Raw genomic sequence first — 14783 nt, forward strand, 5'->3', positions numbered from 1 at the left:
ACTTCTTTAGAAAGTTTCTCAGATATCTTGATGGTGAGTAATTATCTTCCAATATAAATACCGACTTTAAGGGTGAAGCACTTTCTACTTCTGTACTGACTTTTCCAACCTCATTGCAAACAAGGTCATAAAGATCAATGAAGACATTGAAGATTCAAGCCCCCCATTGATCATTCGAAAACTCAACTTGCCCACCCAAACTTCCTTGCCGATCTGTCCAAGTATGTCTGGACCTCTCCTTACCCAGTAATTTCTCTATGCCATGGAGAGAATTGTAGCCAGTAGAAAAATATCCAACAATCTCCTAGTCATTCACTGTTTTTTGTAGCCACATCAATATTAGGGGTGGGCAGAACTTGTAGAGTTTCCTTCTGTGGAATTCTGCAGAGATGCACAAAAACTCTGCAAGATTCTGCAGAGTTCTGCCACTGGACAGACAATATGCATGTTGCACTGTTCATGCTGCACTTTATCATCATCAGTATGAGCAGTGCTGAAAAACTGGAAGAATGCACAGCCATTCAAGATGATTATTTGCTGCCACTCAAGAAGAAAATCTACTTAAGCAGCAGCAAATCTACACGAGAAGCAGCCCTCTGACCATGACCACCCACCACCGCCCGTGCTAGGAAATGGCTATAGGGGATGCCAAATCTCTCTCGCATTTCTGAAGCCTAGTGGGGAAAAATTCCACCATGCGGTAATTGGTGAAATTTGGCCAGAATTCCACATTACAAGAGTAACATGAAGTAACCAAAATCCACCAGTTCTGCAGACGGAATGAAACATTCCTTGCACCGTTAATCTATGTGCCCCACTTTGGTACTTAGCTGCCTGAAGATCATGAACTCTTCCGTCAAACACAAAGAACATTTACAACAACAAAAACAGGGATCATTAGTTCTAAAACTAAAATCTAAAAGGGAACCCTAACCTATGTCTTACATTCGTTTCATAGCAATGCTAGAGGAAAGATGTGTGGCAGAGCAAATGATACACTTCATACTAAACTGACTTGAGAGAAGGTCACAAGGCCGGCGTAACCATGCTTCAGGTAGCTGACAGCACACTATGGGAGCATGGATCATGACAAAGCTTGATTCATCACCTTGTTATATATCTCCGCAGCTTTTGATACTGTTAACCACAGCACCTTAAAAACATTATGAAATCAGGATTGGCACTCATGGGAAAGTGCTGCCAAATGAGCAAAACTGAGGACAGCGAGGCGGTTTGGCGGACATCCTTCTGCCAAGCTTCAGACAAGGAGACCTCCATGGTGCTGAAGGTCTCCTCACTGGCCCCAAAACAACTTTTTCAACTGGGCTGACCTGCGGAAACCAAGGTTTCCACAGGTCAGCCCAGCGGGAAATGTGTGGCAACATTGTTCTCGGCTCATTACTGAGCCGGCGGCAATGCTGCCACATGCAGGGTGCACCAGCTTTCTTGAAATGCACACTGTCTGCACAGCAGACAGTGTGCAATTCAAGAGTGCTGGGCGGCGGTCCCCCTGTGGCCCCTTGCACTTGTTCCCTGCCAGCCTTTTCATGGGGGTCAGACAACCATGAAACGTCTGGCAGAGAACAAGGTTGTCATCAGCACAGCGGTGCTGACATCAGCACAGCTGTGGCTGATTACAACCATGACCTCTGTCATCCAGTCGGGATCACTGATCATGGTTGAGACAGTGGTCTTTTGGTGCTCCGACAGTCAAACTCTCAATTTGAGGGTCAGACCGTCAAAGCAGCTGGAGGTCAGACGGCCACCGCATGCCTGGCACGTCTATTGACCACCAGACTTGTAACAAGGCTCTACATCTTTGACTTACTCTTCATCACACCTGGCATTCCCCAACAATCTATCCTAGCCCCCACATTGCTCAGTTTCTATTTAGAACTTTTAGAGCCTTCCTGGAGTCTGATTTTTATTATCACTGCACATTTGATTTTCAAATATACATGTTTTGGTTGCACAGTTTTTGCCACACACATTAAACAGTGCATTGGTCAAATTGAGGCACTGAAGACATACTTAAAACTCAAACCATAACCTCTGAAAAACAAGTGCACAAAACTATAAAAGCATTTGTTGATAGGTGACTCAGCTTCCTCTATGCTGCTTCCATTGTCCTCAAAATATTTACTAATGTTAAATCCCTAGATTTGGCTACATATTTTAAATGGATGTGCATGTAAAAGCTATGGATTAAAAGAATATTGAAGACCTCCAAACACTGTCTCCAACAAAGAATTTCATCCAAGCTGTGAAGGCACTCACATCTCCCACACAACATATGGGACTCCTCAGTGGTCTCCCTCTCATGTGTCTATCTAATGCAGCCAGAGTGGAAGCCATTTATCCACAAAAGTGGAGATTAAAAAGTCCCCCCTCTTCCACTACAGGGTACTACCTGCTACTACTACTTGAGAGTCGATGGGAAGAGACCCTCTCAAAGAGCTAGGGGAGTAGACAGGATCAAAACCAAGGCAGCTGTGGGAAGATAAGGTCAAATATAGGAACAGGAATTGAGGACTTAAGTATGTGCTTATTTTACATGAGTTGATGGCACTGTTGTTTATACTCATTTTCCCCACACAAGTACCAACTCTCAAAATGAGGGAGCAGACAGGCACCAGAGACAAGGAATGGAGGATTTTGAATGGTCAGGAGTTTCAAACACCTCTTCTTGAGATGCCAGGGTCTACCCTATATTAGGCATTGCCCTCCAGCATAACCTCGCTGCACTATGCAGTGACTTAATGATATTACTTTGTTACTGTTTGCACCATACAGATTGTGCCTCTTGAACTTCAGCACCTCTTTTTACTCCCTTTCCTTCTGGGGCCCTGCATGGATTACTTGAAATTGATGTACATCCGTTGTAAGTGAAACAACATAGATTACGCGGCGCATTCACAAGGCGAACAGCACTTTAATTTATACATTGGTTTTACGCAAACAGCCTTGAAAAAGTCATAATTGACAAAACATTTGTCGGCAGCCTGTTTTTTCTGGAATAAAACACTTCAATCAACTACTGTACTACTTTACTCAAGTTCATCTGTACATATGTATTTGGTGGTGATATTCAATTCAAAGGACAATTTGGGCAGTCTCCAGGTAGACTGTGTTGTATTTGTGAAGGGGTCTCTTCCACACTTGCTGACACTACTTTGGTTGTATATTATCTCTGCCTGTTGAGTATATTGCATAGCTGTAGACTGACACTAGTTACCTGTGGAAGATGTGGCAGTCATTATTCCACTGCCACCTATTGTTTGGCTCCACTGATCTGTAGTAAGTGCTTTGAATCTGAATATGTTTGTAGCTATTGGTCTTCAAAAAGTTCTGAAAAGGTGGTGCCATTTTAAGGCCTAGACTTAGACGGCAACTACCCATAGTGGAAAAAGTGGGCAATTGCTTGTAGGGGACATGGCATAACAGTGTGCACAACAATAGCAATAGATTCTTTTAATTTGACAGCTAGGAATGTCTAGTCTGTCCGACCTTAAGCCTTGCACTTTCAGGAAGTTGGTTACAAATTAAGAAAGAAAAACTTCTGTCTATCTTTCCTTACAAAAACAAAGAGGGAGAAGGAGGTTGTGGGGCTGGGTCTGTCCACCTCAAAGCCTATATAACATTAAAAAAGAGGCCCAGCTAAAAGAACTACCACCGGATGGATAGGAAAAGGGTTTTCCTGTTAGAAAAACCCTCACCCACTCGGGTGAGGGTTGGTGGCATGCTTCATCATTGGGTTTCTTCCCGTTCGGCTACGGAGCGGGTCGTGCTCTTTTGTAATGTTTCTTTCCTTACTTCACCTCACCTCATCTACCTCACCTCTTTCTTTATCTTTTACTCTTTTTCTGGCTCTCTATGCCTCTGTCTCATTTCTACCCCACCCCCCTCAATACACCACTCCCTATCACACCTATCTTTGCCTCCTTCTCAACCTCACCATTTATTTGTTGCATCATCTCCACTCTCTCTTTCAAGCTGTACCCTCTATCTCATCTGTCACCAACTTTCTCCTTTCTCACTGCCTCTTTTTCACTATTGCTAACTCTTTTTTATCAGTCTATCATTACTTTCTCTTTGTCATTTCTCTCTGTGCCTACTTCTCCATTTCAACGCATCCTCTCAAACTCACCTCTCTCCCTCTACCTAGCTCTATTTAAGTATCACACTACAGCCCTACCTCACCCTTTCTCATTACCAACCTCCTCTTTCTCTACCTCATGTATGTCACTCTACTTCATTATTTATCTCTTTATACCTCCTTTTTTCTACCTTTTGCTACTTTCTTTATCTTTTCCTATCATTCCTTCTTTCTTTATGTGACCTATTTTTGTCTCTTTTTATTTTGCCCCTATCTCAGCCTCACTACTGTCTCTACCTTGAACATTTCTACACTTCTCCCATTATCTCACAATACTGCTCCTTCTAACTAACCCCTTCTGTGTTCCTAAAACTCTACCCACATTTCCTTTCCCAATCACAAGCTCTCTCTATGCCACTTTATAAAAATACCAATCTCACTGTATCAATTTCTCTAGCTGTTGTGTTCTGTTTTAATCTCACCGCATGATTCTTCTTTGGCTAGCTCACTTTTCTCTCTTTACCTTATGTCTCTCTCTACCTTACCTAGTTCTCTTCCTCATCTCTGTCTATAACTTCCTTCTCCAACTTCTTTATCACCCTCACTACACCCTTCAATTTCCCTCTCTATTCTTTACCAGTCCCTCCTATTCTTCTGATTCATCAAGGATGGAGACCACTGTTCAGCCAGAGTGGTGTACACCTAAAATGAGGAGCAACGGGGCAAGGCATAGAAAGAAGCACTCTCTAACTCACCTCTGTTTCTACCTTACCACTCCTTATATGCACCCCTTGATGTTTCTACCATCTCTCCTCATTTCCTTCTCTCGATCTCAAGCTCTCCCTATGTCACTCTAAAAAAAACATACCTATCTCTCTGTATCTCTTTCCCTAGGTACTGTATTCTCTTTCTGACTCTCCATCCAATTCTTTTTTGGCCCCTCACCTTTCTCTCTCTCCCTACCTTACTCAGCTCTAGTCTTCATCTGTCTCTAACTACTTTCTCCCACTACTTTACTTCTCTCACTATATGATTCTCTTGACCTCTCTGTTCTTCTTCAGTCTCCTACCCACCCATTTTTCTAACTCAACAGAGCTGTAGGCCACTTTCTATCCAGAGTAGTGTACCTCTACAAAGAAGAGAGGAGGGGCAAGGCACTGGAAGAGAATTAAGTAGAAAATTATCTAATTTCACCCACTAGAATGGTGAAAAGCCTCAGAGACGTCCATTGTAAAGAAGTATTTATTTGTGATTATGAATATCTGACTACAAAATCTATGAACTGAAGCTCTATGATGCATATGTTTTATTTTAGTGTTCTTACAAAGTCCACTAAACAGCCTATTAATGACAATTACTGTGTCCTTCCTACAAGGAAAGAGCAGGGAGGCTAGAGACTGAATTTCACATAATATATTGTTGAAATACAGAAGAAAATGTAACTGTAAATGCAAAAAGAAGTGGCTTTATAGATTACTATTTGAAGTTTTATTTTGAAATTACTTGACTGGCGGACACTGGCAGCTTGAACGTTTGGTGGTTTTTGTGTGTTCCTTTGAAACTTTACCATACTATTCAATACAGTGTGTGATCAGGAGGGCTTATATTAGCTGAAAATGAATAATAAACTCACAACTGTTCGGCGTGGGGCTACTGAAAAATGAATATAGCCTTAGAGCCCACCATAGAGGGCTATACTGGCCATTAAAGGCCTGCTCCAGCGTTCAGCTCGTGCCTTTAACAAGGGAGCGGGACTTTAGTTGCTGGTATAGCCCAACTACGGAGGGTTATAAGGCTATTAGAATATTCTGCCACTAAAGGGCAGAATGTTCTAATAAATAAAACAAAATCCTCACGAAGCCTGAGGCGATATAAATCCCCTCGGGCTCCATGAGGCTTTTGTTCACAACTGTTGCTGTGAAGAAAGAACATTGGAATGTTGATGCGCGGGCTTTTACCAGCCAATAAAAGCCCAGAGGACTCCATTGTCTCCGATGTAGCTCCCAACATTTAATTGTTCTAATATTAAATAAACGCATCATCAGGTGTTTCCCCTAGGAGTTGACTTATGGACTTTTTCTAATTGGTCTGTTACAACGTTTCAAGCATTCTACAACACAATTACCATAATATTGTCTTTTTACATTTGACAGCTAGACAAGGCCTGATTCTCATTGAATGCTTAGTTAAACCATATGCCTGAAATAGCTACACATTTTCTTTTACCTGACAAACACCTGAGACGTCTTTGTCTGTGTTGGTATAAGGGAAATGGAAGTGGGGCTTTTGAGATCAGCAGGTCTGGCGGTTCCAGTTTGAGTGATGGCTGTAGTTACAGTCGGGGGGTTGACTGTGCTAAGGCCACTGGCTGATCCTTCAGTGGCCTTGATGTTACTGGTGGGTCCAGAAGGGCTTTTAGCCCCAGCTGTCCTTTCCAGCCTGGTTGGCACAGAAGAAGGAACATTTGTACCTTTTCTGAAGAATGTACTTTCTTTATGATTAGGGGAGTGAGACAATTCTTTGGCTTGGTCTTGGCTGCTGGATGTCTCATGGTTGCTGGGATGTTCATAACTGTGTAAATCATCATGGCTGGTGGATCCTTCATTGTTGTTCGGGCCATCATGTCTGTTAGAACCCATTTTCCCTCTCAATCCATCATTAGATGCATCAAGGTTATTGTGTCTATCAACAATGTCTGATGAGCAGATGTTGAAGGAGCTGGCGGATTTGATTGTGCTGGTGGATCTGACTGGTGAGGTTGTCTCAGCAGTGCTTCCGGTAGGTGCAGAGATGCTGGCTAGGCTAATGTGTCCTACAAGTACAGGAGATCCAACTTTAGGAGTTTTTAAACATGGCCGCACAGAACTTCTTTGCTCGTCAGCGGTGGCCTTTTGGAAACAAAAGAAAAAAACATTAGTCAAATGAGCAGTTTTTCAAAAATACTAGAAAGATAGTAGAGGATCAGCAGAATATTTGTCTCTTGGTTGAAGGCGTCAACATTATCTCATACGGAAGCACTGCCTTTGACCTAAGAACCAGAATTCAAAATCCCATCCGCAGCCAACATACCTATATTTAAACAAACTTCAATATATTACACAACTGGCAATTGGTTGTCACAGTGAACAATGCTTGACTTTGGTATTTCTTTTCTCCACTCAGTAAGTACTGCTGGTCCTTCTATAATTTTGCCAGCATTCTTGGTGGCCTCTATGTTGAAGTGACTATGGTGGGACAGAACCAGGGGGCATAACACATTCTCTCAGATGTGCCAACTGCTGCGTTCAGCTTTGCAGACAGTTGGATTGGTATCAAATCGGTCAAAGCATGGTGGCCATCTTGAGGGTAGCCTTGGTCTCAAGGGGTGAGCACTAGGCTCACGTGTCACTCACCCTAGGCCTATGCAGAGCTGGGTGCTGTGCATTCGCACAGTGGGCATGTCAGCAGCTTGGCAAAGGTGCACCACAGGCAAGCACGTCAGCACTCACCCACACCTGGGCGCCGCCAACTACCAGCCACTATGCCTTTCTCTACCCATGCTTCCCTAAAGGACTTGGGACCACTTTTCCCAGTAAGATTCCTGATAAGTTAATGACCTACAGTCAGCGTGACTTACTCAACCTGTGCTCCACTGACTTACCAATCAATACATCCCCTGAGAGCCTAAAAAATGAATGTATTATTGGAGCAGGGTCAAGACTGATTTACATATAGCTGGGTCCAAACTGGGGAGAGGGTGCAGTGAACAAATACAAAAAATGAACAATTAAACCTAGATCTGTGACTGGGGGGGAATGTTTGTGTTGTTCAGTATTCCGTTCTTCATCTGCTCTTTTTGCTTTTCTCGCGCCCTAAGTGAGTACAGTATGCCCAGACGTGGGTCCCATGTACACTGTGGCACTGGATTTAAACTAGCCTAGCTGATGACTGGTGAATAACTGAAACTGGTCATGGAAGGCTTGCTTCCAGTCCAGGGAGGACCTGGCCTGGCAGTTCGGACTGGACTATTCCCATGGGGGTAGGGTCAAGACTGATTTGTATATGGCTGGGTTCAAACTGGAGAGCCATCTTGAGCAAAAATAAAACTACGGATTAAACCCAGATCTGTGACTGAGGGTAAATGTTTGCATTGCTCAGCGTTCCTTCCATCATCTGTTCTTTTTTCTTTTGTTGCCTAAGTGGGAAGGGTATTCCCAGACATGGGTCCCAATCAATCAATCAATCAAGGATTTATAGAGCGCACTAATCACCCATTAGGGTCTCAAGGTGCTGAGGGGGGAGCTACTGGTCGTAAGGCCATGTCTTGAGGCGTTTCCTGAATGTCAAGAGGTCTTGGATCTGGTGAAGGTGGAGCGGTAGGGAGCTCCAGGTCTTGGCGGCTAGGTGAGAGAAGGATCTTCCTCTGGCAGTGGTGCGGCGGATGGAGGCGAGGGCGAGGCTGGCAGAGCAAAGATTGCGTGTGGGGGTGTGGAAGGTGAGTCTGTCGTTGAGGTAGGCTGGGCCTGTGTCGTGGAGGCCCTTGTGTGCGTGGATGAGGAGTTTGAAGGTGATCGTCTTTGATACTGGTAGCCAGTGAAGGTCTCTGAGGTGGGGGGAAATGTGGTCGCGGCGTTGGATGTCCAGAGTGAGGCAGGCGGATGCGTTCTGGATTCTTTGCAGCTTTGTTAGGAGTTTGGTTGTTATTCCTGCATATAGGGGGTTTCCGTGGCTGCTGACCAGGGCGTGGATGACAGTTTTCCTGGTTTCGACGGGAATCCACTTGAAGATTTTGCAGAGCATGCGGAGAGTGTTGTAGCAGGAAGAGGAGATGGCATTGACCTGCTGAGTCATGCTGAGTGTGGAGTCCAAGATTAAGCCTAGGTTGCGTGCATGGGTGGTGGGTGAGGGCACGGTTCCTAGGGAGGTGGGCCACCAGGAGCCATTCCAAGTTGAGGGGTTGGTGCCAAAGATGAGGATTTCTGTCTTGTCAGTGTTTAACTTGAGGTGGCTTGATTCCATCCAGCTGGCGATGGCGTGATGTCAGTTGTGGAGGTTGTTCTTTGCAGTTGTAGGGTCTTTCATGAGGGAGAGGATGAGCTGAGTGTCGTCTGCGTAGGAAACTATGTTGATGTGGTGGGTTTGTGCGATGTTGGCGAGGGGGGCCATGTAAACGTAGAAGAGCGTGGGGCTGAGCGAAGATCCTTGGGGAATGTCACAGATGATTCTGGAGGCTTCTGACAGGAAGGTGGGAGGCGGACTCTCTGGGTTCTGCCTGAGAGAAATGACGAGATCCAGTCGAGTGCCTTGTCGTGGATTCCAGCGCTGTGGAGGCGTGTGCGGAGAGTGTGATGACATACCGTGTCGAAGGCTGCGGAGAGGTCCAGGAGGATGAGTGCTGCTGTTTCTCCTTCGTCGAGCATGGTCCTATTGTCGTCTGTGGCAGCAATGAGCGCAGTCTCGGTGCTGTGGTTTCTGCGGAATCCGGATTGGGAGGTGTTGAGTACCTTGCTGTCTTCCAGGAACCGGGATGGTTGGCTGTTTACAATTTTTTCGATGATCTTGGCTGGGAAGGGGAGGAGGGAGATCGGCCGGTAGTTCTTGGGGTCATCTGGGTCTGCCTTTGGTTTCTTCAGCAGGGCGTTGATTTCTGCGTGCTTCCATCTTTCTGGGAAGATGGCTGACTCGAAGGAGCTGTTAATGGTTTTGCAGAGGTAGGGGGCGATGATGATGTTTTCCTTATTGAAGATATGGTGTGGGCAGGGGTCCGATGGTGATCCGGAGTGGATGGCGGTGTCCTCTATGTTGACGGGGGTCCAGGTGTGGAGCTGGGTGTTGCTTGGAGCGTTGGGTTCTTGGGTGTTTGTAGTCAGCCGGTGGGTCTGGGGTTTGAAGCTATTGTGGATTTCTTCTATCTTTCGACAGAAGTGGGTTGCCAGTGAGCTGCAGAACTCCTGTGGGGTTTGTTTGAGCAGGTCCTGGGGGTGGAGAGCTCATTGACGATGCCGAAGAGCTCTTTACTCTTGTAAGCGTTGGCGTCAATGCGGTTTTTGAAGTGGGTCCTTTTGGTGGTGCGGATCAGTTGGTGATGGTTGCGTAGGGCATCATTGAAAGCGATGTGGTTTGAGTTGGTAGGGTCAAGGTGCAAGGTTTTTTCCATTCTGCGACATAGCCGTTTGGATTCTGGTAGTTCTGGGGTGAGCCAGCTGGCCTTGATTCTGTGGGAGGTGTTTGGGGGGGTTTTGAGCGGTGTGAGGATGTTAGCGCAATCTTCTATCCAGCGATGTAGGTTGGTGGTGGCTGTGTTGGGGTCTGGGGTCCCAGGGGGTGGGGCCCAGGCGAGAGTGGAGATCAGTTGATCTGTTGATATTTTGCTCCAGTTGCGTCTGGGAGGTTGTGTGCAGTGGTGGTGAGTGACTGGTTTCTGGTAGGAGAAGTGGATGCAGCGGTGGTCTGTCCAGCTGAGTTCGCTGGTGTGGCTGAAAGAGACGTGGTTGCTGGCTGAGAAGATGGGGTCGAGTGTGTGGCCTGCGGAGTGGGTGGGTGTAGTGACAAGTTGCTTGAGGCCGAAGTTGGCGAGGTTGTCGATTAGGTTGGTGGTGTTGATATCGTTGTTATTTTCTAGGTGGAAGTTTAGGTCACCGAGGAGGATGTAGTCTGTTGAGGCGAGGGCTTTGGAGCTGATGGCGTCGGCGATGTCATCGCAGAACTGCGGTCTGGGTCCAGGGGGTCTGTAGACCAGTGTTCCGCTGAGTGTTTTGTTGGCGTTGATGTGGATTTTGAAGTGGAGGTGTTCGACGGAGTTCATGGTGTCGTGGGAGTTGGTGGAGACTCTTATGTTGTTATTGTGGACTATGGCGATTCCTCCTCCTGGTCTGTTAACTCAGTCTCTTCTGGTGATCTTGTAGTTTTCTGGTATGGCTATGGCTACGTCTGGTTCCGAGGCCGAATTCATCCAGGTTTTGGTGAGGAATGCGACGTCGGGCGAGTATGTGGTCAGAAGGTCCCAGAGTTCAATTGCATGTTTGTGGACGGAGCGGGTTTTAAGTAGGATGCATCTTAGGCGGTTGTCTGTTTTGATTTGGAGTTTGGAAGTTAGGTTGCAGGTGAAATTGCAGGCTTTGCAGGAGAAGGGTCCTTTGGTGCGCGTCAGTGTGGACTGGAAGCAGATGAAGGAGTATCCTGGATTAAGGGCGTGGAGTTCATTGGCAGTGTAAAGGTGTTCAGTGGCGCGGGAGGCATGTTGATATCCTTAAACAGGTCCCAGGATGCCTGTTTCCGGTCCAGGCAAGACCTGGCCTGGCAGTTCAGCTAGAGTGTTCCCATGGGGAGCAGGGTCAAGATTGATTTGCACATGGCTGGGTCTAAACTGGGGTGGAGTGGTGAGCCAATAAAATGATTTATTAAACCCAGATCTGTGTTTGCTTTGTTCAACATTCCATCCATCATCTTTTTTCCATTAGAACTCTACCACAGACCTCTATATGGTGTCTTATTGAATAACCTCAGCAATCAGTTCATGCTCAAAGCACTGTTATCTAATGTGCAGCTGCCCATTAAACACTGGCATGATATTTTAGATACCTGTGACGCCTTTGACTTAGACCTTTGTAGCCTTACCTAAACAAATTCTGAGGACCATTGCCAAATGAATTGGTGCCACCTACTTAATTCTCCACTAAAATTGTGTGGATGCAATGAGTGGGGGTGGCAGTCATTTTCAGCTCATCCCTAGCACTTAGAAAACTGGAGTTTGACTTTTGATTCAAGGGATACATTTAGGTGTGCACTTCCAGCCACAGGCCAACCCAAACAAGCTTATTATTTGCATACTGTCCCCACAAACACTTGCAGATAAGACTATTAGCCTAGTGGATGACATTTTAAATGTTACACTACTGTTTAATTATGCCATCATCTTGGGTGACTTCAATTTATTGTGAGGTATGGAAGATTCACATTCCAAGGGCTTCTTAAATGACATGCGGGCCTTCAACCTTTTCTTGCTGAATCATTCTCGACCACATAACAAAGGACATCTGTTAGATGCCATCTTTGTCCCACAAGGAAGGTGCTGCCATGTGGGCCCATACATATCTTTTCCCTGAACCGGCCACAAGGGAGTTAATGACTCTATTCAATTATGCAAACATTGTCATAATGCACAGACTACCAGAGTCACCTATGAGACAATGGAAATCCTTCTCCCAAGCACTGGTGGCCAATAGAGGGAGATCCCTGTAGCCAAACACTGCTAAACCTCTTACCATATAGTCATCCCAGATAGCTGAGGCAGCCAATGCTTCAATGGAGGTTTTCTAGATTGTTAAGCAGCTGGTGGTCTCATCAGTTTAAAAAGAAGGTTGTGCCTCCTTGTAAACAAGCAAGAAGATTGGAAATTGCATTGTGCTACAATCGACTGTGCCTATTTCACCATAGTTCTACAACTTTCCCATCAACAAGGAAGGAATTACATCAACCAGTAATTATAGCTTCTCCTTTTGTGAATTCCCCATGTTTAGTGGTCTCAGCTGCCATCCCCTATGCTAAACCATCAGGATTTTCTGCCAACCTCTGCAGCCAATATGAAGCTGATTCGTCATGCATGGCAAAGGAAATAGCAGAGGTTTCAACCTCTTTGCATGGTATAGTAGGTCCCCAGAGGAATGGAAGGCTACAAAAATCAAACCTCCTTGTCCCATTCAAACTCCAATACCTCTTAGCAGATTTTGCTTTTTCAATTCTTAGCAAAGGTATTGGAGAATCTTTTATTTAATCAGCTACAAACCTTTGTTGAGACCAATAACATACTACAGCCTTTGAAAGCTCGGTTCAGCCCCACTCACTTTACTGAGCTTGTGATCCTCTCTGTCCTTGATTACTTACAGCTTATGACAGATGTTAGACCTCTCATCCCTGGGGTGGCATTGCTCCAAACCTTTTCCCTTCACTTTTCCTGTTTTGCTGAATTTATTTTTATTGGCTTTGGAACTCTCTACACTTTACCACTGCTAACCAGTGATAAAGTGCTAGTGCTCTCTCCCTAAAAATGGTAAAATTGGCTTACAACTGATTGGCACATTTCTTTTACCAGGAAGTCCCTAGTAATGTGATACTACATGTACCCAGGGCCCGTAAAAAACACTACTAGTGGGCCTGCAGCACTCATTGTGCAATAGCTTTGGAAGCACTTAAAAGCATGTCTCAGGCCTGCCCAGCAGTCTGTAGTGCAATTTTAAAGTGTAATTTCGACCTGGCAAAATAAACTTTTGCCAGACCTAAACCTTACTTTTTAATACACATAAGTCCCCCACTAAGGTAGGCCATAAAGGTCGATAGGGCAGAATGTATTGCTTTTAAAAAGCAGGACACATGTTCTTAAGTTTTACATGATCAAGTAGTGAAAAAGCCTAAATGTATTTTACTCTACTATAAGGCCTATTTCTCCAATTGGATGACACTGCATTTAATGAGTGCTAACTTGATTGGGAAACTAAAATCTTCAATAATAGTAAAGTCGGATTTTAAGTTACTGTTTTGAAAATACTGCTTTTGAAAAGTTTGCATTTCCCTTTCCCAACCAAGTTGTGTCTTCTGCCAGTGTAAGCACATGACTGTGAGTGGTTCTGCTGTTGGGCTTTGTGTATTCCTGCCAGTGGAGACAAGAGGGGACTAAGGGGCAGATTTAAGATCCCCTAGCGCCTCCTCGTGCCTCATTAGTGTCATTTTTTTTACGCTAATGTGGCCCAACAAGGCTAAAATCACAGTGCCAGATTTACAAATGTATGCAAAGGGGACATGCCCCCGTTAGGGGGACCAAAAAAATGGTGTAAATAAATCTAAGAGATTTCTCTGCGTCATTTTTTCTGCCACTTTTAACACCTGCTCAGAGCAGGCATTGAAAGGAGGCACACCATTGTTTAAAATGGGCCTCAATGGGCTTTGCAAGATTAGTGTCAACATTTTTACGGTAGTCCTACAAAGCTCCGAACTAGCATAAAAAATGTTGACGCTAGTTTCCCTAACTACCGCAATGGTGTGCTGTATCTTGGATATGGCGCACACATGGTGGTGTTAGGGGGGGCTAAGGGGCGCAGTGAAAGTGGTGCTGCACTGGGGGCAGCACCACTTTCCTTTAATCAGGGCCTAAGCGTTGGCCGGATGGACCATCCTTCCAGGATGATTGGGGCAGGGATGTTCCCTGCCCCACTTACACTTTAAAGGGCTTGCCTCCAGCACACACAAAGGAACCTGACATTAGTCTTTTGTAACTTCAGACTTCTTGGAGCTTTGGCCAGGGTAAGAAGCAACTTTCCAGCACCAGATGTGTGGGTAGAACAGGGAATCTTCTCACTTCAAAGACTAGGCCCTATATAAATATTGGGCCCTCAGAACAACTCTTCAGTACAATCCGGTACCTGATGACATGACAAGAGGAAGGACTTCCTTGTTCCACAGAGGCCTGTCCTACCAAGTGAGGCCTGCCTTGCTCCCTAGAACACTGTCCTGCTGTATGAGTCCTGCCTTGTTGTTTGAGAGGAAAGGCTCCATGTGCTCCCTTCATCCTAGGCTACCAGAGTGATTTCAAGAGTCAGCTGGCTGACCTCTCTTCTGAGCTACTGGGACACAACAAGATCCAGAGGACCAACTGACCTGCTGCAACTGGACCGCCCTGGTCCTGCACATGGACGTGCCTGGGTCTGCAACTGGA

General features: G+C 45.5%; 1 protein-coding gene across 1 annotated transcript in view; it reads right to left on the reverse strand.

Moving 5' to 3' along the window:
* The window catches only part of LAD1 (ladinin 1), a 266379-nt gene that overhangs the window by 111293 nt on the left and 140303 nt on the right, over positions 1–14783 (reverse strand). Inside the window, exon 4 of the mRNA XM_069238901.1 lies at positions 6323–6984. Within this exon, the coding sequence (XP_069095002.1) occupies positions 6323–6984 (662 nt within the window). The remainder of the gene's footprint in view (positions 1–6322; positions 6985–14783) is intronic.

This window comes from Pleurodeles waltl, chromosome 6 (assembly GCF_031143425.1).
Source record: "Pleurodeles waltl isolate 20211129_DDA chromosome 6, aPleWal1.hap1.20221129, whole genome shotgun sequence".
NCBI classification, from domain to species: domain Eukaryota; kingdom Metazoa; phylum Chordata; class Amphibia; order Caudata; family Salamandridae; genus Pleurodeles; species Pleurodeles waltl.